Source organism: Pantherophis guttatus, chromosome 2 (assembly GCF_059756535.1).
Source record: "Pantherophis guttatus breed Tessera chromosome 2, ASM5975653v1, whole genome shotgun sequence".
NCBI lineage: Eukaryota > Metazoa > Chordata > Lepidosauria > Squamata > Colubridae > Pantherophis > Pantherophis guttatus.
The window spans coordinates 229,377,556-229,401,004 of NC_142064.1; the positions used below are offsets into that span (position 1 = coordinate 229,377,556).

Consider the following 23,449-nt stretch of genomic DNA (forward strand, 5'->3'; position numbering starts at 1 on the left):
TAAAGTAATCTTTCAAATCAAATCAGGAAGGTGACAATGACGTTTCTTTTTAAATTTTTCAAAGTTTACTTGGCTTTTTTTCAAGCGTGAGACTACATATTTAGCGTGCTTGCTCTTCAGATGTATTATTGTTATATAAATATTCTGATAGAAAAAAATCAACTAGTTATAAAGATAGGGAAGAATCAAGACTGCAGAAATAAAATCAGGTTTCTCGGAACAGAAAATCCTTCCCAATTTTGCAAAATTATCAGTTACCTGACTGGGCTTCACAAAGCAACAAACCTTAGTTATGTCTTAGAATTACTGTGGTTTTATATACCATGGTGTTGTGTTCCTACCTGAACTGTTTGGAGTTAGTTATCTGGGTGATGAGTTGAAAACTACTTGTTCGGAATTTAAATGTTTTGAATTCTTAGCATAGTAAAATCCCTTGTAGAATAATTTAATAAATAATCCTGTATATGTCCTTGCAGAAAATTGAATCTCCCATAAGCACCCCCCCCCCTTATAAATAACTCATAGTGGCAAATATACCTAATGTTCTTTCCTCCTCCCATTTTCCTTACAACAGCTCTAAAGTAGGTTGTGCTGAAAGAGAGTGAGTAGCCCAGGGGTCGGCAACCCACGGCTCTGGAGCTGCAAGCGGTTCTTTGGGCCCTCTGCTGCGGCTCCCTGTCCCATCACTGGTTGGCCCCGCCCCACATTTCTTTTTTGGACTCCAGCCCGAAGCAGCAGGAAGCGAAGGCTGCCTTAAGCGCAAATGTGGTGTGAAGGCAGATACAGGGCAGCTTTACTCCTGTACTCTCCTCTCCCCCTCTCATAAGCCCCTGGCCAGCTGTGGCTGAGCTGGGAGCTTGCGCAGGCGCGGGGAGACCCTCAAGTGAACGCCAAAGCTCAGGAAAGGCGAGCACGGGGCGGGCAGTGGCTCACTTAAGGAGGGTTTCCCCGCGCTTGCGCATGCTCCCAGCTCAGCCACAGCTGGCCCGGGCATCCTGAGAAGGGTCACCGGAGAGTGCAGGAGCGAAGCAGCCCTGTACCTGCCTTCGTGCCACATTTGCATGTAAGGCAGCCTTCGCTTCCTGTTGCTTTGGGCTGGAGTCCAAAAAAGAAATAAGAGGGGCGGGGCCAACCAGTGATGGACAGGAATGGAAACTCCTCATTTTGAAATGGCAATACAAATCCCCAAGGTAATTACTATTTATGTTGTATAAGAAAGTAGCATATTGCTTTGCCAATTCACATGACTTCCTAATATGCAACTATTACACATCCACATGAACTTTTCAATTGCCTCAACAGAGTTAGAGTTACTGCCTCAGGAAAGACACATGCATGTTCTCTCTCTCTCTCCGTGCTCGGCTGAAGAGCTGCTGGGGTTGGGCGATGACACGACAAGGCCATGGCCGGAGCATTAGTGCAGGAGAGAAGCCGTGTCCTGTTAAGACCCTCCTTAAGCGAGTAGCGCCCACCCCGCGCACGCCTTTGCTGCAGTTTGCTCCTGGCCAGGGAGTTACAAGAGGAGGTGGGGGAGGAGGAGAGGGAGAGAGACACATACACATATACACACATGCGCGCACGCGCACACACACACACACACACACACACACACACACAGACATAGAGACACATACAGAGTGATACATAGAGAGGAGGTGAGAGGGGAAGAGTGTGAGTGAGATACAGAGAGAGACACGGGAGAAAGGGGAGGATAGGGAGAGGGACAAACAGAGATAAAGGGGAGATAGGGAGAGGAGGAGAGAGACATAGAGAATGGTTTTGTGGCTGGGTAGATGTGGCTGGGGGGAATCATGTGACTGGGTGGCAGTGAGTGACATCAAGTTGGCTCCCGGTGTGTTTTTTTTTCTGTAGGAAACGGGTCCAAGTGGCTCTTTAAGTGTTTAAGGTTGCTCACCCCTAGCCTAAAGTCACCCAGCTGGCTTTCAAGTCTAAGGTGGGACCAGAAGTCACCATCTCTTTGTTTCTAGCCTGGTGCCTTAACCACTGGAAATGGCACCAAAATGACTTTATTTCAACTAAATTAAGATACATCATTGTTTTTAATTTAGAAGGACTGCAGTTTTTATCTGTAGAATACTCTGCACTGTCACAAGATAATTTTAATGGGCTGCCAAGTAGGTGACACCTTTTTGTTTTACTGTGCAATAATAGGAAATGTCTAACTTTCCACTTAACCAGATTCTGCGTTATAAATTAACATATTAAGAAGGCAAGAACATCTATTAAGCAAATTGAATTACATTTAGAATTGTAGCCATATCCATCACACAGAGTTTCCCTTCGGCAATAAATGAAAAATGCAAAGTAGGCTATGTTAAGCATAAGAGCGCTTTCTTTAACAAGAGAAACCCCTTGGATTCTGCATCTTTTTTTCTGTTCCAGTCCAGTTTCTGTCACCTTGCTGTGTTTTATTCATTAAATGTTTTTTTTAATTGTGAGTTTCTCAGAGTCATAGAATGTCAGGTGGCATATATTGGATGGATGGATAGATGATAGATAGATAGATAGATAGATAGATAGATAGATAGATAGATAGATAGATAGATAGATAGATCCAAAGAGCAGGTTTGTGCAAGAAAATTCTTTTCTCCGAGTTCCTGTATAGTGTGTGGTCTGCTGCAATTTTACACTGCAGGTACGTAGCATGGCAAATTTTGTATTTGGAATACAAAAACCTAAGTTTAGAAATAAATGGATAATGCATAATTTAAAGATTCAGACAGTGTGTTCCTCTAAGAACTTTTCTAATTTATGAACTTTTAAATTTTATTTTTATCCCATTTCACATAGTCAGTCATGATTACTAAACTACAGTAGGAATCTAGATTATTATTATAGGTGTTATATATACATTATTATATCATACCTTTCCTTGCCAGCATTATGATTGTGTTTTAATTATACTATTTGGGGGTTTTTTATATACATTTCAGTAAGTTTCAATTTTTAACTGGTCTCAATGCTTGTTCTTGGCGTCATTTTACCTAATCTCAGCCAATCCACATTTTTCTTCTTTGACAGTATGTTTGATTTGAAGTAAACCTCTGACTTCATTGATGGTTTTGATGGTGTTTCCACTGTTCAATTTTGTCTTCAGCCCTTTTCTTTACCGATCATGTTTTTAATCCATGTTTTTTTCTAACTGCAAAATGTCCAAATTCTTGTAGGCCTGATAGCTCTTGATGATTTGGCCATTTCACATTTAATTCCATTACTCTTTATTATTATTATTGTGATTGGTTGCATGGTCAGCCAGATGGTTAGACTAGATTTGATTTGATTTGATCTGAAATATGCAGATGACGTTTAATAATATTAAAGGTAATACCAGGAGATGCAAGCTTTTCCAAGTAAAGCTGCATTTTGCAATTGGTTGTTGGTGATTTTGTCAATGACAGTGGTGTTCAAGTAGTGCTCCAAATATTTTGGAATTGTAACTAAAGCACCTATTACTATTGGTAATATCAGATGATTATTTCCTGATTTTCAACAAGTGAGCAATTTTTCTCCCAATAGTCCTGCGGTTTCTGGTCCTGGTTGCTCAGCCAATAGTTTTGAGTCCTGTGGCCCACTTGTCACCAGATATCCAGAAACCAAGGTGGACAAAAATGGATGATTTTTTTAAAAAATCAAAAAATTGGATTTTTTTAAAAAATTAAATTGGATTTTTTTAATCAAATTTATTTTTTTTATAAAATGTTTTTGGAGTAAAAATATATCTAAATATAGTTTTCTATTTAAGATACATTAATAATTTAGTTTATTCAGCATGAAATGGAGCTTAGTTATGTAGCATGAATCTGTATATTCTGCAATATGTACATTTTTGGTAAACTCATTCAATGAATCCAAGCTCTGCAAGCCGAGATAACATGCACTGCATTGATGCATTCACACAATTTCACAGTAACCATGAGATAAATCATAAAACAAAGTTCAGGAACATTCCTTTATCCCATTGTTTTGTAAATCTATGTACACTACAAACTGTATGATTGTTTGAAGAGAAATGCACCTGTACCACCAGGCTCTTAAGTGTGAAGAGGAAGGGCAGGCAGTAAAAAGGAAAGTGAAACCTTCTAAGCAGTTTATAAATATAATATTAAAGAGCACTTGTCCTTTCAGATCCAGCATGGCAGCGCCTGTTAGCAGGCATCCACTCACCTGCTGCCTGCCACGTCCCTCACCTTGTGTCACTGCCGCATCACCAGCTGTCCCATTAATGTGAATGGGACGGTCTGTGGGTCAGAGGAGGAGCCGCTGCGGGACAGAGATGACAGTTGCTCTTTAAAAATTACTATTTAAATCGGGTTGATTTAAATCAAGCTTTTTTACTAGTGATTTAAATCGTGATTTAAATCGACTTGATTTAAATCAAATCCACCCTCCCAGGAACTCCCAACACCAAACACATTCCTTATTTGATCAGGGTGGCAACTTCCAGTTTCTCTAAGTTATGTCTCACTGTATTGTTAATGAGAGAGAGATTCTTCTTCTGGATCCTGTGATGAGACCTGTCTTGTATGTTTGACCTTCTGGAATAGCTCTCATCCTCCTGAGAGTATTCAAGCCCCACAGTAACATCAAGGTAATGGCTTAGTGGAAGATTATTATCATAATTTCAATTAGGATGCTGAAAGCTTTATTTAGTTGATTTTTTCTTTTAAATTGTAAACTTTTGAACATCTATCACTCAAAAGCGTAAGAGCCTTGCTGGTACAGTGGTCTAAGCACCCTGTTATTAACACAGCTGCCTGCAATTTACTGCTGGCTCGAATCTCTCCAAGGCTCAAGATTGACTCAGCCTTCCATCCTTTCTAAGGTAGGTGAAATGAGGACCCAGTTTGTGGGGGCAATAAGCTGACTTTGTATAAATATATAAAAGTATGAAGGCTATTGCTTAACGCATTGTAAGCCGCCCTGAGTCTCCGGAGAAGGGCGGCATATAAATCAAATTAAAAAAAATAAAAAGAACAGCATAAAATACTTCTATTGTTTTGCAAGTAATGAATGCTGTGTGAGCCAGGATTTTTAATTTATCCAAGTAATATATAGCTTATTTCTTTCCGAGCGGTATAATATAGTGAATGTAAAGGAACTTTAAAACCAAAGAATTGACATGAAGCACATGGTTTTATATATATTTCTGTTGGAGATTCCAATTCTGCAATAAACAGCTATCAATATCAGTTTGAGTATCATATGTTGAATCTATACTTGTAGGTAACAATTCTCCCGGCACCAATAACTGATATTTTCCATTTAATACATATTCACTCTTCAATGAAAGTGCATCACGTATCAAAAATCCTGAGGAGACATAAGAATTTTCTTGGGCCCACCTACTTACAACTACTACTTTTTTTTTTTATAATTTTTTTTTATTTTTAAAACAAAAACATAAAACACATCTTTTCAAAATGAAGCTTTTGCTCCAGTCACATATTAAAGCAAATCATTAACAAATCTTATTTTTCAATTAACACAACTAAATATTTTAAAACAAGTATTTCCCTCAAATCTATCTATATAACTATGCCATTATCCCCAAAAACCCGTTACTTAAATCTTAAATTGTAACCAATTATCAATCCATTTTCTCTTTCATTTGCTTAGATGGATATATTTTAACATTATAATTCATACAATTATTTTAAACATTCCAAAAAAATTTAATTTCAACATACCCATTTTTTTCTAACTATTAAATTCAAAATTTATATTCTTTATTTCTATTATTAAATCTATCATTATTCATTTTATCTTAACTATCACTCTCAAAATACCTCCCCTCACTTTAATTATCCCACCTCATTTTATATTTCCCCCCCCCAAAAAAAACCCCAACATTATTGTCTTTATCTTTGTAGTTAAACCAATCATTTTTATTTCTTGGCTGTTAAACACAGCATAACCATTTATTTTGGCTGTTGAACACAGCATATCCTTTTTTATTTTTTGGCTGTTACACAGCATGCCCTTTGTTTGGCTGTTAAACATAGCATATTAATTTTTGTTTTTTGGCCGTTACACGGCATATTCAGTTTGGTTTGGCTGTTGCACAGCATAATCATTTTGTTTGGCTGTTCAACACAGCATATTATAACTTTTTGGTTGTTGAACACAACATATTCATAGTTGGTTTAACTATCAATCTCTACTTAAACCTTTCTTTGTTGTTTCCATCCATCTATGCATTGCTTTTTCACATAATCTTATTTTTCTGTATCCTTTTTCATGACATTCATGACATTTTAACATTGAGATATGGTTCTTGCTTAATACATGTCTTTAACTGTATTTATAAATTCCTTTTAACATTTTCAATTAATCATATTTATCCTTGTTCTTTTCCTTAACATTTTGACATTAAAACATAGTTCTTGCATCAAGCATATCTTTACATGTATTAATTAATTCTTTCAACATTCTTAATTTCTATAAAAACCTCCCTTTTATTATTACAATCTATCTTTACTTTATTTTATTTTTAATCACATTATCTTCATTTCCTCGCATGCAAACATATATTTCCTTCCATTTTCCAAATTTTTAATTTTTTTCTCCATAAATCACATTAAATCTCTTTTCTTATTTTTATTCCGGATATGATATATCAAATCTTTTTCTTTTGAAGCTGCGCTTAATCCTCCTTCTATTCCTGCACCAACATTTAAATTGTTATTATTTCAACTGTAGGAGTTCCATTGTAAATTTCTTTTCTTTTCACCATAATCAACTGCCTGCATACAGGAAAGAAAAATCCTCCTCCACAGAATTTGGTAATTTTTATCTATAAAACTCAGAGTTTCCCATAACAAAGGAAAGTTACAAAGTTCCTCTTTATGCCAGACGGTGTCTCTCTATAATCCACATTTCCATTAGTCATGCAAGACTCCATTTTATTTATTATTATATAACCATCCAATTTATTTCTTATTTCTTCTTTTAATTAAAAAAAATCAAATCTTCTTTTTAAAATCCAGTTCAAATTTTTAAGTGTTTAGTCTTTTAACCATATCTCCAGATTAATTTTCTTAGTTCTGTTCCAAAATTAGTTGTTTCTCGGGTCTTTGTCTCTTTAAAATTGTAGTTTTAAAAAGTTTTTCCAAAGCCCCTTTGTTGCATAGTCGCTGTTTTAGGCTAGGGGTCTTCTAATTATTAGTGATGTTCCAAACGTTGTTACAAGCCTGGGCTGTTGTCATTCACCCCGCTTCAAAGAGCTCTGTTTTTCTCCACTTTCCTCCAGCACTTTTTTTGCCCGGTTGTTACAGCTTCGTGGTAGCCACCATGGCTGCCACCCCCCGCCGCCAACTCACAGAGGGTTCCCTTGACCTCCAAGGAACTTACCTGTTCCTGTCGGTTGTCTGAGGTGCCCCTCTTCTTCCCCCGTCCCTGCAAGACGGGTTCGGTCCGAAGACCCATCGGCGGTGGTTCGGCAGCCGGGGTTTTAGCAGGGCTCATCAGAGCCCGCTATTTCCCCGACTGTCTTGCCACAACGCCAAACTGGAAGTTTCACCTACTTGCAACTTCTTGACCTTGCAGTCAAAGCTTTAGAAATAACTGTCCCTATTCCTCATCCCACTATTTGCCAAAGTCATCTCTAATTATAGTAGGGGCAGTGAAAACACACAATCCACAATCATACTTTCAGTCCCTGGTCAATATTTCACTTTATAACTGGAAAAAAATAATATTGTCGATCATCTGGCAAGAGCCGTGGTGGCTCAGTGGTTACAAATGCAGTAATTGCAGGCTAATTCTGTCGACTGCCAGAATTCAATTCTCACCAGCTCAAGATTGACTCAGCCTTCCATCCTTCTGAGGTCGGTAAAAGGAGGACCCAGATTGTTGGGGGCAATATAGAGAGGTCTGTAAAGCACTGTGAAGTGATATGCAAGTCTAAGTACTATTGCTATTATTTCCCACTGATGCTCTATCCTTTGTAATCAGTAGTATAAATGGTTTATAATCAGTTTGGGGCTTAAAGGTGTGGCTTACTGGCACAGCATCCACTTCTCTAAGGCCCAAATCCAAGGTAGTTCTTTCTTCTTTCCCAGCCATTTAATATTTTTTTTCAGCATCAGTTAGTGGTATTTTAAGACTTCTCTATCATATCCTTATAAATATATAAATACAGCTCTCAATGCAGAATAAGAAGCATCTGTTGCACAATAAAATGTAATGCAGAACTATTAATAATGAGATATTTCATATTTTCAGAATAATTTTGGGTCTGTTCATTTTCTTTCCAGGAGAAACTACCAGAGAGGAATATGGGGTAATGAAAGAATTAAAGCTCAAAAGTAACCTATTGTTTTCCCATCATAAGCCACTGGTGCTTCTATATTTGCCACATGATTATGATCAGCTGCAAACCTGATCATTAAATGCCTTCTAAAAAAAGAAAGTTTGTTTTCTCTAATTCACATTTATCAAATTAAACTTTACAGTACTATATAACTATACTATAAACTATAGTACAGCCTGCAAGTTACTTTGAAGCTCTTCTGTTATACTCTTAAAAACATTGTAATCATCCAAATAAAATTGAACCTCTTTTCAATGTTTTAGATTTTTGGCATTTTTAAAAAATATGCTGCGTGCTGAAACAAATCCATAGGGAGACTTTAAAATAGACAAGTTTCTCGTGTAATAAACACAGTAAGGTCTTTATTAATTTTCTGAAAAACAGCTTGCTGGTATGCACTCAGCAAATGAAGGATACAAAACATCTTTGCCCTTTGCAATTCTACAAATGCTTTTATGTGTAGAACAGATAACATTGCATTACAATAAATTCATTTTCTCTGTTAAATCCATATAAAGATGGATACTCCTATTTTACTTTTTTATCACTACAGCAGGTAAAACCATTCTTTATCAATAATATCCCTCTGCATCAAATCCTTTATATCTTTTGACATAGACCTCTCAATGTTGCAAGTTCTTTTGTACACAAACATCTCTTCTTTTTTCATTGTTTAAAAGGACTAATCTATGGGAATAGTGCAATTCCTTTTCATTGAAATTGATGCTTGTCAGCACCATTGAAATTGATGCTTGTCCCACAGGAGTCTTTAACCAGGCGAAACATGTCCTTCCAGTATCCCAGTATTTAATTCAGCAAATACGTTTCTAATTTAGAAATACCCATTGAGTCCAATAGACCTGTAAGTGGTGGATTTTTTTTTAAATGAATTTTGTGAATTCGTTTTAAAGACATAAACATTAAGATTTCCCAAAATCTTAAGACCATTGTTTTTCCTGCTTGATCGGAAGCCACTTGTTACCCTTTAGTTTTTTCTAGCACAGAGAGAGGCAGAGAGAGCAGAGTTTCTTTCTAGGAAGTTTCACATAACAACCTATTTGATTTGATGATTTTTCCTTACAAGATTTGAGCTTGAAAATGGGCATGGAGTTCTTCCCCACTTTATTTTTCAATAAATGGAGAAGTTAAGGTATTACTTCTGAGTTTCCCAGTTCTACATCATAATCCAATACCCCTCTGCATTAGCATCTATCCAGAAAATGACAGCTAATAAAATTCCAAGTGTGCTAGTACCACTTGGGAGATGCTTTGTTGAATTAGATGGAAAACATGCGTAAACATTTTTGGAACAAGATCTTTATCTCATCAAAAGGTCTAGAATATAGTGCTATTGTTAGTTTTAAAATACTGAGAATTGGAAGGATTGGAAGGATTGAAAGGAATTGAATTGGAAGGATAAAGAATTGGAAGGATAAAGAACAGCAAAAGATTCACATAGGAGAGTATATTAACAAATGTTATTCTTACTGGGAAATCATTACTTATCTTGGAAGTAATTTAAATGGAAGTAACCACAGCAGTGTCTAAGATGTGCACAACACAATCTATTGTGTTTAATGAGACCTCTTTCCAAAGAAATATAAGATTGCAGTATCAATACAATAGAATTAGAACAATCTTATTTATTGTCCACATGGCTTGAAAAATATGAAAATGACTTACAAGCTCATAATGTAAAAGAAAAGTGTTTCACTAGCAGAATTGATTTATGGGTCCATGAGCAAGGCATCTGTAAAAAAAAAAAAAAAAAGACCACTATAAATATACAGGTCCTCCTTTCCAAATCTAATTTTGGACTAACTTCTCCCGTAATAACTGACAGTCTGGAGAGTTCTAAGTTGGTAAAAGCTGATTTAATATTATTTTAGTGATTTTATTTATTTTTCTTCTCTGTGATGTTTTATGTAAGTTTATTCTTAAAGAAGGGTTTAGGTAATAGTGGTAATGTATGTGTATACATTCTTAAATTCACATCAAGAATTTTTTAAAATAACCCTGTGATTCGTGGCTGACTGTTGAAAATTGCTTCTTGAAAACAGAAACCAGAATATTGGCTCCTATTCTAGTTTTGATTTTGTGAACAACAATTTTTCTGGAGTAGTATTTCCAAGTGAAAACAGCACATTGAATGCATTGGCTTGCTTACTGAAATAATATGATATATTTCCCCATGACTAGCAAAAATTATGTCATCAAATTGAAAGGCCACTTACCATCTTGACTATTGGCATCATCAGAAGTTCAAGGACTTTTTGTTTAGTTAGATCTTGCTGCAGAATAATCTATATATAGATTTGATTACTAGATCCAATGAACAAACATTTAAAACAATACTAAGAAATGCAAAATAAGAAACTACTAACCTTTCTTGTTTAAAACTGGGTTGGAATAAATATGAGAACAACACTATCTGGAAAATGAAGAAATGAAGAACACTATCTGCAATTTTACTTGAATTGCAGTCCTAATCATGTACTTTCTCTAAGGAAATCTTATAGGTGGATCTGGAAAAAAGTTTTGGGTCATGCATTATGTTCATCTGAAAAGAAGTGGAGTTATTATTCTTCCTGAAAAGGAGGCACTACCATTTTTTAAAATAATAATTAGCATAATTTTTCTTCTGTTTGGAGAGACAGTCATGTCTTTGAAGCTACTGCACACAAGCCTCTATCATATCCATTATTTTTTCTGTCAACCAACGAAAAAGTTGTGTTTAACATGTTTTGCAAATAAAAGGTCAAGCAAGTCCATGTATAAATCCAATGGGAAAAGATCAAAGCAGTTTTTAAAAGAAAAAGTAGCTTAAGAAAAACAGAGATCCATCCTCTTACTACATGTTTTTGTTTTTTGTTTTTTGTTTATTTTATTTTATTAAATTTACTATAGACATGTTACCTTACCATCCCTCATAGAGTACTGGTTTGCTACTTTGCAATGTTGGGCAACTGATTTTATCAAACGAGCTCATATTTTATATCTACTGATACATGTTATCTATATATTTCCATTGGGTAGCAAAAAAACCTGATTGCCAAAAATAGAAAATTGAATTTTTTTATTTGAATAAATAATGTTAATTTCTTATCTGGTTGGAATCTTTTTGTAGGGAGTATCCATAACATTATCAGCACTTCAAGAGAAGGATTATCCAGTGATTTGTATGGTAAGATGTAAATTCTATAAAGCTATACTTTATCAGTCTTTCAGGTTGTGGCAGTAAAAGGCACACAAACACATCTAGACATGCAAAACTGCATTTATTATGGTTCTGGCATTTCAGACACCATTTTGACTACAACAAGATGAATCAGTAAGCCTAAATAAATCAGGAGTTTTCAAAGTTTAGGATGCTGTGATTGTTTCCCCCCCTTCCCCATGAAAAATGAACCTTCCCATTCTCCTCATACACAGACCTAGTGATTTCAATGAGGCAAGAAATAAACATCCTCCATATGCCTTCAGTAATTAAGTTCAGTTTCCCTAGGTCCCAGGGCTACTGTGTTTTATGATTTTTCCTGTCTTAAGAGAATCCAGTCATGGGTAGGCACCAGGGGTGAAATGCTACTGGTTCGGACCAGTTCTCCCGAACTGCTAGTAAAAAATGCTACCGGTTCAGGTGAAATGGTATTTCCAACAATCAGCTGGGCAACAATCAGCTGTAGTGCGTGATTTATATTAGCTAGAATTGTCAGATTTCCTGCTTTCTAGCTTATCTAAATCATGTGGCACAGCGGATTCCCCCTCCCTCGCTGTTCTACTTACCTTTGCAAACTCGGAAGACTTTAAAATGTTCCTTTTTTAGCACTGCGTGGGTGCGCCTCAGCCACACGTGTGTAAAGTGTGCATGCACACGCAAAGCCTGCCCTCAGTAGCAGACTCACAGAACCGGTAGCAGACTTCAGAGGATTTCACCGCTGGTAGGCACACTATTTATTTTTATTATTATTTTATTTTTTTATTTTTTTTATGTGCCGCCCTTCTCCGGAGACTCAGGGCGGCTTACAATGCGTTAAGCAATAGCCTTCATACTTTTGTATATTTTATACAAAGTCAGCTTATTGCCCCCACAAACCGGGTCCTCATTTTACCCACCTTAGAAAGGATGGAAGGCTGAGTCGACCTTGAGCCTGGTGAGAATTGAACTCGCAGTAATTGCAGGCAGCTGGATGTTAAATGCTGCCTTAGTAGGAGGCATTAGCCTCCTACGCCATTCAGGCGTAGTACTGGTTGTGTGGAGGTCTGCAAGACAGGCTGCAGAACTGATAGGCCATATTCTTACTGTGCCTGGGCAGGCATTTTCCAACTACAGCAAGCCATTAATAATCTGCCCCAGAATTTCCAACCTTCCTCAAATGTGCTGGTGGATACCCACCTACAGTTTGAGAATCCCTGCAGTAGATAGGCTTTTTGTTTTGTTTTGTTGTTTTTTTGTTTTTTGTTAAATGACCATGGAAAAATATTGCAAGAAGAAAAGTGAGAACAGGGTAGAAGAAAATCAAACTTCCACTTTTTTGAAAGTAACTAACATCAGGTAAATTTATATTTATTATGCTATTTGTAATCTGTATTTTTCTCATTCACGATGTTCATAAATTACTTCTAATTGATAATTCTCCTCCATTGTTCAGGGATATTTTTTTTTAATGAAAGTCATGCCACTGAAATTATTTCAGTGAAGTTTATTTTAAGTTGAATGTACTTTTCAAGCTAAGCAGAATATTAAGATTCAGAACCAGTTACCTTTACAATTTATTCATACTTGGTAAAATAATTGATTTTTTAGTTTCTAATATATTACATTAGATACTTTCTTCCTTTTGGTAAAAAAAATAAATAAATCTAAATGCCAGATATTTGGCTCCAGTAGCATCTTATGTAAGACCTAGAAGCAAAAGCTGGAATGGATTGGTAATTTGAAAAGTACAATAGATACCAATATATTAAATGGAGTAATTATTTATTTGCATGGACTCTTAGAATACAGTTGAATTTGTTTCTGCAAAGTTGAATATTAGAACAAATAGAGATGTGAACAAAAACTGAAGTTTGATAAGAATCCTTTCTCATGTATTATTACAAAGAAGAGCTTTCAATGAAATGCTAGTTACATGATGGCAAAATGGAAATTGCCCGTTGAAATTTGCTGAAATATTGTAAAATATTAAAATAGCGTGTAAATATTCTCCTTTTTTTTAAAAAAAAGTTCACCATATACCCTTTGCTTTTTCCCCTAGCTTGCTTTCTTTTTAAATATAGTGCTCTTTTAAAAGTAGCATTAATCAGAATCCAAGATCCTTTGTGATCTGAAAAGGCAGTTCTCACCAACAATTTCTCTAGATTGCTCCAGGCCATAGCAATGCCCCATGTCCCACCCAAAATCTCTCTTTTCCTAGGAACAACTTTCAGTAGGAACAGAAAAAGCTATATTGTTGCCAAATGAAAATTCTATGTCCCATCTCTAGACCAATCTATTATTTGCAGCAGAAAATTTCCTCATGAAAATGTTGTAAATCTTACAATTTTAAAACTCTAGAATTCAGTGCCTACTTTTTGACTTTCTTTGCTCTTACAATGTTCCGCTTCATTTATCCCCTACCAAACAGTGGTAGGTTAAGATAATGTGTGTTGGCTATGTTACAACAATCAATGCTTTGGAAATGGCTGAATGCAAGCGCTTGCTTCATAATAGAACAGTGTTTTCAACTAACTGAGAAGGTGTGAAATAATACAGCCTTGAATATTTAATTTTTAAAAATGCAGCTAAAATTTTGCCAGATTTCTGTACTCTCAGATTAAAATTTGACCATTTTTAATTATATTTATTGTATTGTGTGATCCTGGCCCTCTGATAATGTCTCCCTCCTGAAAATATTGCTGGCATTGCTCTTTCTCCATTCAACATAATATAGAAGTCATCGTTTTCTAGGCCCAAAGTTGACACCACAGTTTTTCTCTGAAATTTTTTGTGTGTACTGGCTCACTGAAACAATGGGGCGTAATTGTTTTGTGTTGTTTCCTTTGTGCAGTATATTCCTCTGATGTTGGCAGCCAAACTGTTCTTTCTTATTGCAGATTTTGGTCTATGCTGTATTTCAGTAGTTACTGTATGCATATTGTTTTGACAGTTTGTTCTTAATTCCATTCTCTTCCAGATAATACCTTGCATTCTTTAATTATCATGCGGTAAGAATTGTAGTAATCAAGGATTTTAAAAAGATTCTAATTTCTCAGCGGTTGTGGCAAAACATGTGTACTCTTGGAAATTATAATTTTATATGTGAAAATGTGATATAAATTCTTGACTTTTAAATCTGTAGAAGACCAAACTCATTTTAGATATGTTGTAAATGTTAGATGATCAGAAGATGACTGATTATGTTTAATGTTCACCTTTTGTATGTAAAGTATAGGTCTGTTTGTATCGTTATAATAGATATTACATGAATGGCTTCCTAATAGGTTTTTTTAACTTCTAATTCATGGTAGCTGTACATTACATTGGCAGCTGTAGAGCTCAATTATGAGATTCATTTGCTATGAATGTCATAGAATTTACTGCTCAAAGATGAATTATGTTGGGAATAATCTTGTTACATCTGTAATATAAAATCCTTTAGTCATTATAATGATCATTCTTAATGGAATATAGAAATACACCTTTAACCAAGATTGTCTTTGCTGCTAAGATGACTTTTGCTTCTGCTTTCATGTTTGTTCTCTGTAGAGCTCAATTATGAGATTCATTTGCTATGAATGTCATAGAATTTACTGCTCAAAGATGAATTATGTTGGGAATAATCTTGTTACATCTGTAATATAAAATCCTTTAGTCATTATAATGATCATTCTTAATGGAATATAGAAATACACCTTTAACCAAGATTGTCTTTGCTGCTAAGATGACTTTTGCTTCTGCTTTCATGTTTGTTCTCTGATAAATTTGTAAACAGTGATTTGCTTATGATATAAACATGCAGTTTTCATTAAACATAAATTTAAGTGCAGTTAGCTGTCTACAATAATACAAATAATGATTCAATTTTCTGTTTCTATTTTTTTAATACAATTTGGTTGACTCTTGTTATTACTTTATACAGATATGAGATTTGCTTTCTCTTCATACTTGTTTGCTGCATAATTATCAATTTATTGTTTACATGCTTTTTCTATCAAATCTAACATGTAGTTTAAAAAACGTTTTAAAAATTCAAGTTCTTGGTTCTATTTCCTATCATGGAAAAGTAGGGGAAGATGATGAAAATGTAATCAGGATAGATTACTGGAAAAGATATTTGAATATGAATTTTAGCATGGTAGTAACGGAAATCTAGCACTTATTTTGTTAGTTTTGGTGTTCTTGATCTGAGCACATTTATAAGCCAGGGCACAGTACTAAGTGTATTAGGAGTAGATAATTTGTAGAGTCTTAATGGTTGTTATGCTAATAGACTTTAACTAAGGTCTGCTCAATTATCTTACTAAAAGTTTTATGGGTACATCCCAACACATGAAATATAAGTTTGGTTCTTTCCCTATCTTTAGATGCCCATCCTGAATGCACATCAGTACACTGTATGTACATTGACTGTACAGCACATGGACAACAGAGGAGAGATCCTAGTCTACTCTGCACAGCATAGCATTAGTTTACTTGTGATAAAATTCACATTTAATTGCACTTGTGATATATTGGCCAAAACATCAGCAAAACATGTACTGTGTTTCCCCAAAAATAAGACTGGGTCTTATATTAATTTTTGCTCAAAAGACGCATTAGGGTTTATTTTCTGGTTAGGTCTTATTTTGGGGGGGACAGTATTAAATGCATCCATCTGGCTGACAATCTTAACTGGGGCTTATTTTGGGGGTACGGCTTATATTACAAGCATCCTGAAAAATCATGCTAGGACTTATTTTCCGGTTGAGTCTTATTTTCGGGAAAACAGGGTACCATCCTTATTATTAAGTGCTAGAAGTGAGTTAGACATGTGAAAAGAAATAAAAGTTGAATGGAATTGAAGTGCAGTATTTAGATCTGTGTGTGGTAAAACGAGAAGAGGGCCAGGAATGCATGGGTGCTGAATGAATGTGGGTTGAATACAAACATGAATGATGATTCTGAAGGAAGTATAGTACATTGAGACACAGGTAGTCCTTGTTTAGCAACTACAGTTGGAACTGGCCATAAATGTGAGGATTGGTTGTGAGGATGACCTGTAGTTTTGATATAAACTGAGAATAAATTAAGATCAAACTGGGAAAAATAGCATTTGAAGAGAGAGTGAATGGGTTGAGAGGAAGGAAAAGTTCAAGAGAGTCACAAATGAATTAAGTTGGCAAGATTCTAAAAAAAAAAGAGAGGGAAGAAGTTTAAAGTACAAAAGGCAGTATAGGAAGCACTAAAAGGCCTTGATGAAAATGAGCATGGCCTGAAGTTGCATAGTGAGAGATAGTGTTACACGCTTTATTTTGTTTGTTATATCTTATTCCCATTCTGTACCTTGTGTTTCTTACCATTATCTTTGAAGTGAATAGTGTGATAGATAAGCATGTATGCATTATACAGAAGGACAAGATGGTGATGTTTCAGCATGCTTTTGGACTGGATAGCGACATATATATGTCCAAAGTTAAATGTATTTTCACTATTATTTTTAATTGTTTTGAAGAATCAGAATGGGAAGCAATAAAGAAATAAACTATTTGAATGCATTATATTTATCGGTAGAGGAATAAGTAAGTTCTATGTGCCAGGCCATCAAAAGAGGTGTTGGAAGCCATCTATATTCAGTGTTAGAAGTAACGGAATAGCGCAAGAGGAAATAATGGATTTTGTACATTCCTGTTTTTTTCAACCCTTTTTCTGAAAATAAACATCTTATAGACTTTAAAAAGTTAAATAGTTTGCCTACCAGATATCTCTGCATCAGTAAGCTAAAGAGTTATTGGGGGGAAAAATCCTTTGGAGGCTTTGGGAAAAGGGAAGCAGATGGACCTCATTACTTTTGGATTCTCTTTGTCTCAGAAAAAAAAAACCAATAAGAAAACTCGCTATAATAAGCCTGCTTTAACTAGAAAAGAAAACATTGAATTTTGCATTTCTCTAATAAAAATAAAGAGACTTAACAAGAAGGAAACACCAGACTTACTTCTGGATATTTTGGGATTTGACAAAGATGCTTACTGATTTGGATAATTTAAGTAGCATAGTTTTGGTGCACAGATTGTTTTCTTATTAAAGTTTATAGTTCTAATTAGTGATTATCCAAGGTATACTTTAGTGTAAACAACACATGCCTATCCTCATTTAATAAACAATATAAAGAATAAACTGTTTCCTGTTCAAATTGTGACTCAAGAGAAATTCTTGAGTGCTGAGACATTTACATAAAAGAGGTTTTGTGGTTTTTATCCAATATTAGTTGTCTGTTTTAATTAATACCGTGTGGTTGATGAGACAACTTGCACTAGGAATTAGACAGTACTAAGAAAGCATCTTTCTGGGAACGTACATAGTTAGTGCTCTTGTGTGCCCTGTTCCATCATGGTTATGTAGAATGGCAATATAATCTTCATTAATTTGAAATGATGTACAATATCATGACATGAGCTTCCTGGAAATTTAAAGGCTTGCAAGTTTCAAAATTTAAGATAATCAATTCACTAAAGTATTTTTCAAGAATAAACATCACACTTTGCAAAAAGGCATCTGCCTTTAGAAAATTCTAATGTGGTCTATCCAGATGTGTTGTGTTATACATAGCAATGCTGGTAGTTGTAGTTTTCAGAAATCGGATGGGGAATTAGCTTAGAGAAGTTAGCATGTTCCTAAGAGTCCCAGTTTTTGTATACAAGAATTTTACTCCCAATTAAAATGAATATCTTTGTTGTTTTTTTTAAAAAAATTGTCTCTTTCTTGTCTTCAATTTCCAGTACTATATAGAACTGATATGAAAAGATAAAAATGATTTTCATATATAATTGTTCTTATAAAATAAATGATAAGTATTGCTGAAATTTGGATTGTCAGAATTGCCTAAAAATCAAGAGAATTAAAATTGCATCGATTGATATAAACCCTGGGATTATCAATTGATAAATCTAAGCTTCTTTGCATACCATTCTCTCTGCCATACACTGTGAAATTGTAAATTCACTTAACTGGCATAAAAAGCATTTCATGTATCGGTAATTTGATAGTCATAAAACCTGACTGAATGCTTTGTACTGATATAGAAATATGGCTTAAGCAGACTAATTTAGGAGCCTAGGAAGAATATTTTATCTCGACACTCACCAGTCTTCTCCTCACATCTCTGTTTGGAGCTGTAACCTCTTTCTCCTTTCAGACTAATAAACTGTAATTCTTTATATCAATGGTTCTTAACATTTTCTTCACCCGGGACCCCCTTTACATACCTTTTGTGGTCACAGACCATGGCATGGACATCCAAACCTTAACTCAAGATTTAGAGCACTAGACTGCATCAAGATCGCTGTGACAACATTGCGGCCTCCCAGGGGTCCACGGAACACAGGTTGAGAACTACTGCCTTAGATGGTTCACCATTGGTCAACAGACTTTTATGAGAAACAAGGCTTTAATTGTTCTTTGTGCACTGAGAGTCATATGACTCTGGTGAGTCTAAAAATTAATAAATTGATAAAGTATCCTGACTCATATATTGAAAATGCCCCGTACTTTTAAACATACTTAATGATTTACAACCACAATATTCTGCATGTATAGTAAACAAATGTAATCTGTCTGAAAAAAATAACAGACTTGCATAAATTATATTGCATTTAACCATTTAAACCTGGCACTTTTAAATTTCTCACTTATATTCTCTTGATTTTCTGTCAATTATTAGTTTTATTCTGTTATTGTGCTTTACATTTTCAAATCCAAATTTTTAAGCTATTATGCAAGAATATGTATTTACTTTTTCTGACGAATGGCATTTATTCATTTGAAACATTCAAATGAATGTTCTTCATTTAAACTCATCTTCTAACAGACCCAGGACAGCTCCCAATAGAGAAAGATATCTTTTTAAATTAGTATAAGCCAAGTATTTGTGCTTATCCATCTTTAATCTTTAATTTCTTGGTTATTATTTGCATTTTTGCAATCTTCTGCTATTTTCTTAATCATTCAGAGTTTTAAAAGCAAATTATACTATACTTTTGATCTCTTTGGTACACTATAAATTTGTATTCTAAATAATCTGTATCGTATAATAGCATGCACACAGTATTTATATATTCATGTTGTAGTGGTAAGAACATAAGCTTTCCTTCCACAAGAACATTTTGTTAAAATCTCCTTTTGATCATTGAGATTTCAAAACCCCAGTCTTTTGTTGAAGAGTGGTATTAGCTTGGTCATATTATTCATCATAAATGTCAAATGTCATTACATTATGTCTGTTATCAATATGTTCACGTAATTTCCCCCCTCTATTATTATGGCTTAGAAATAGTGTTAAAACTCTGAGTTTAACCCTCACACTCATAAAATCAGAACTTCTTTTCCTGACTATTCAGAATAACAGAGTTGGAAGGGACCTTGGAGGTCTTCTAGTCCAACCCTAGGCAGGAAATGCTTTAGCTAAATTTCAGATAACTCAGAAAAATTAGCTTGAGTCTTCTAATAAATACCTTAAGTGTTCATATTTATGTATTTCTTCATTTACCTTTTCAATTTATATAGTCACTTCTTTGCTAAGCAATTCTGGGCAGATAGCAAGTTAAAAGCACCAAAAATATATCCACTGGGTGGGGGTGGGGGGAGTCACAAATCAATGCATATAAAACACAAACACTTAACTCACATAACACAGCTCATACTTAATGATGACATATAGAGCATCCTGACCCAGTGCTCAAGGAAAGAGTCACATATTCAGCCTCTTTCTAAAGGCCAGCAAGATCTGGGTCATTTGAGTTTCAGAAAGCATAGCAACAGAAAAGGAGCTCCGTAACATAGCACTGTTTAATAGATAGGACCTGGAGCATAGCAATTCTGTCAGTTCTGATTAAGTGGACAGAGATACTTGCATAGTCCTTCAAATATCCTGCCTCTGAATAGCTTTATAGATGATAACCAGGATCTTGAACTGCAACCATAAACCATTGGTAACCAGTGCAACTTGTGCACTAGCATTGTTATATTGGCATCTTGAGGTGTACCCATAACTACCCGCATTGCTACATTCTACATTGCCAGCTATAGCTTCCAATGGTTTTGAAGGACAGTTCCATGTTAGAATGTATTGTAGTAACCAAACAAGAGGTCACCAAGCTGTGAGTGACTATGAGCAAATGCACCTGACTGAGGTACAGGCACAATTGATGTGCAAGATAGATTTGTCCAAAAGCTTTGCTATCCATTGCTGCTATTTGCAAAGAGGACTCAAGGAAGACCCCTAAAGTGCACATCAGTACCATCTCACACTTTATGTGTGAGATGGTACAGCCCTATCTAGAACTAAAGATGCAAGATCTCTAGGATCAGATTGCCTATAATGCCCACAGTCATTCAGTGTTGCTAAATTGAGCCTGTGCTTGTTTCTGTGGCTTGTTCCATCCAGATTACTACAGCCTCCAAATTCTGAGACAGAACCTAGACTATGTTACTTGGGCAAAACAGGGGTTAAGAGATGTAGCTAACCTATGTTGCCAGGTGATCTTTTTCCATTAAGCTTCACGTAAATCTCCTATTAGACATCAACCCATAAACTAAGAGCCTAAAAATTAGTCTCCCCAGCCTATCAATCCCAACTGGAACTAGTCCCGATGCCATCCAGAAGACCCTTGTTCCTTTCATATATACTACTACACAGATAGCTAAATGTGAACTAAAGATGGGGGAGTCAGGGGGTGGGGACCCTTTGATTATGGTGCAGAATATGCTATGTTTGTGATTCATATACAGTATCTTCAATTGCTATGTGTCTCCTTTTCTTTTAGAAAAAGAAGTGTGAAAACGACCAAACAAAAATCACAACATTCTAGGAGCAGCTCACCAATATCCAAGAGTAAGCGAAGAAGAAAGTAGCAGACATGCTATTTTTGTTACAAAAATTTCCAAAATGGCTTTACTTCTAAAAATTTAGAAGCATATCTATTCTCAAGTTCCATTCCCAGCCATGAACATTGCTTTACAATAAATCTACTTTTCCTGTTAATAGCTGTACATTTAAGTGGCAAGAAAGTACTGTAATACATTCAGAATGTAATGTAAGTACTGTATTACATTCAGAAGCTTTTAGAATATATGCTGTTTTACTAAACCAACCTTGCCTTAACTGTATGTACAGTGGACTGCAATTACGATCATCTTCAGTGATGCTTCTAGGACACCATTTAATTCAAATTAGTTAGAAAAAAGTTGATTCAGGTAATTTTCATTCTTTTCCTGTACCTCTCTTTTTAGCACTTATGAATATGTTTGAATCATTATTCTGGATATATTTTATAGCCTGAGTTGGACCATGGTTTATTCTTTCATACAGTAAAAAAACCAAACAGAAATATTGTATGTATGTATGTAAAAAAAATGAAAACTTGGTATTTGCCCTGAGAGTATTGCTTTTTCAACTGTCTTCCTCTTTATTTAGTCTTTGACATCTATATTCTTAGTACAAGATTCTGTATTTATTTAACAATTAGAATTTCTAGACTAAAAGAAATTCAGACAAATGAAATTAATTCCAGATTGAATTTTCATCTGCCATTTCTTGATAAAATGATTTCAAGATCATGCCACATGAGATTATAATTACGTACTGATATTTTCCAAACCTAAATAAGTTAGCAACATGGCTAACAAAATGTCCACTCCTATGCATCGATTTAGATTGCATGACCTGTAAATCATTTCATTATGAAATTAATTTTGTTAATTATTCAACTGCCCAATACTTTCACTGCTGAAAAAATAGAAAAGTGCCTATTTTCCATTTCCCCCACCACCTTCTCCAAATGGAGTATTGGGGTGGATGCTAGAACAGATGTGGGGGAATAAGAAATTTAAGAGGGAGGGCAGGAAATTAAGATCTTGTTACACAGGACATCTTGCACAACTTTGGATTTCTCTCTCAAGTTATGTGTTCTATAGTATAGCCTTTGTCATTATACACCATGTATACAACAAAATTGGTTATTTCTAAAAAAATTCAGTCCTGTGATGCATGCTATATAAGCTATATAACAAATTCTGCTTCCATCATACTTCATTTGCAGGAGTATACTGATGAGACTACTACTACTACTACTACTACTACTACTACTACTACTACTACTGCTAAATATTTTTCTGTTCATATATACATACACACACATCTACACAAACAAACATGTAATTCAATATTGAACATGGTTTATATATACCTTTGCATGCTAAATAATGAACACTTTCTAATCCCAAATCATAGCAATTTTTAAAAAAAATTAAAGATATTATTTTCCAAAAAGTGCTACTTCTGCCTTTTTGGGATTTCTTCTAAATCTGGAAACATAGCTGCTTCATCTCTGAAAATGAATTTTGGATAATGGGCGAGGAACATACTCACTGCCTCTGACATTTATCCTCTACTTATTTCCTTGAATAAAGGAATGGCGTATGTCTGCCTTCGTTCTCTTTTCCTCCAGCTTCAAAGAAATGGGAAAAAGTAGAGACTGCCCTTGGGTTAACAGATAAGACTATAGCTTGGGCATGAAATAGGAAGGCATTGTGTTCAGCCTCTATTCCCCATGAATGAGTTGAACTCAAAGTGCCCCTTCATCACAGAAGGAAACTTTCAGCTTGGTTGTGAAGTGAAAGGCAGAAGGGGTACCCTGATTTTGCCTGTATGCCCACTGGTGGTTCTGAATGTAGATTCACACAATCAGACGAAGAGACCTTCGGGGCTTTAGCATCTCAATGTGCCAAAGTAGGAAGGTGGAGGTTGGGTTTGCATCAAGCTTCAGATCTGAGTCCAGGGTGGACTTTTTAACCATGGCAAGTTGAATGACATTATCAATGCCTATTTAAATTTGTTTGAAGATTTAGCATATATATTAACACCAGTTATTTAAACACGCACACAC

The 23,449-nt window shown here is 35.2% G+C and overlaps 1 protein-coding gene across 8 annotated transcripts in view; it reads left to right on the forward strand.

Moving 5' to 3' along the window:
- The window catches only part of RAD18 (RAD18 E3 ubiquitin protein ligase), a 139,397-nt gene extending 117,454 nt beyond the window's left edge, over nucleotides 1-21,943 (forward strand). For 3 of the 8 annotated variants that reach the window (XM_087887899.1, XM_087887900.1, XM_087887895.1), the window contains 2 exons: nucleotides 11,460-11,516; nucleotides 21,329-21,943. In XM_087887899.1, coding sequence (XP_087744025.1) covers nucleotides 11,460-11,472 — 13 coding nt within the window. In that variant the 3' untranslated portion in view covers nucleotides 11,473-11,516; nucleotides 21,329-21,943. Of the gene's footprint in view, nucleotides 1-11,459; nucleotides 11,517-14,505; nucleotides 14,537-21,328 lie in introns of all 8 variants that reach the window. The other 5 variants (XM_087887897.1, XM_087887898.1, XM_087887894.1 and 2 more) reach the window with 2 other exon arrangements.
- The last annotated feature ends 1,506 nt before the right edge of the window (nucleotides 21,944-23,449 follow it).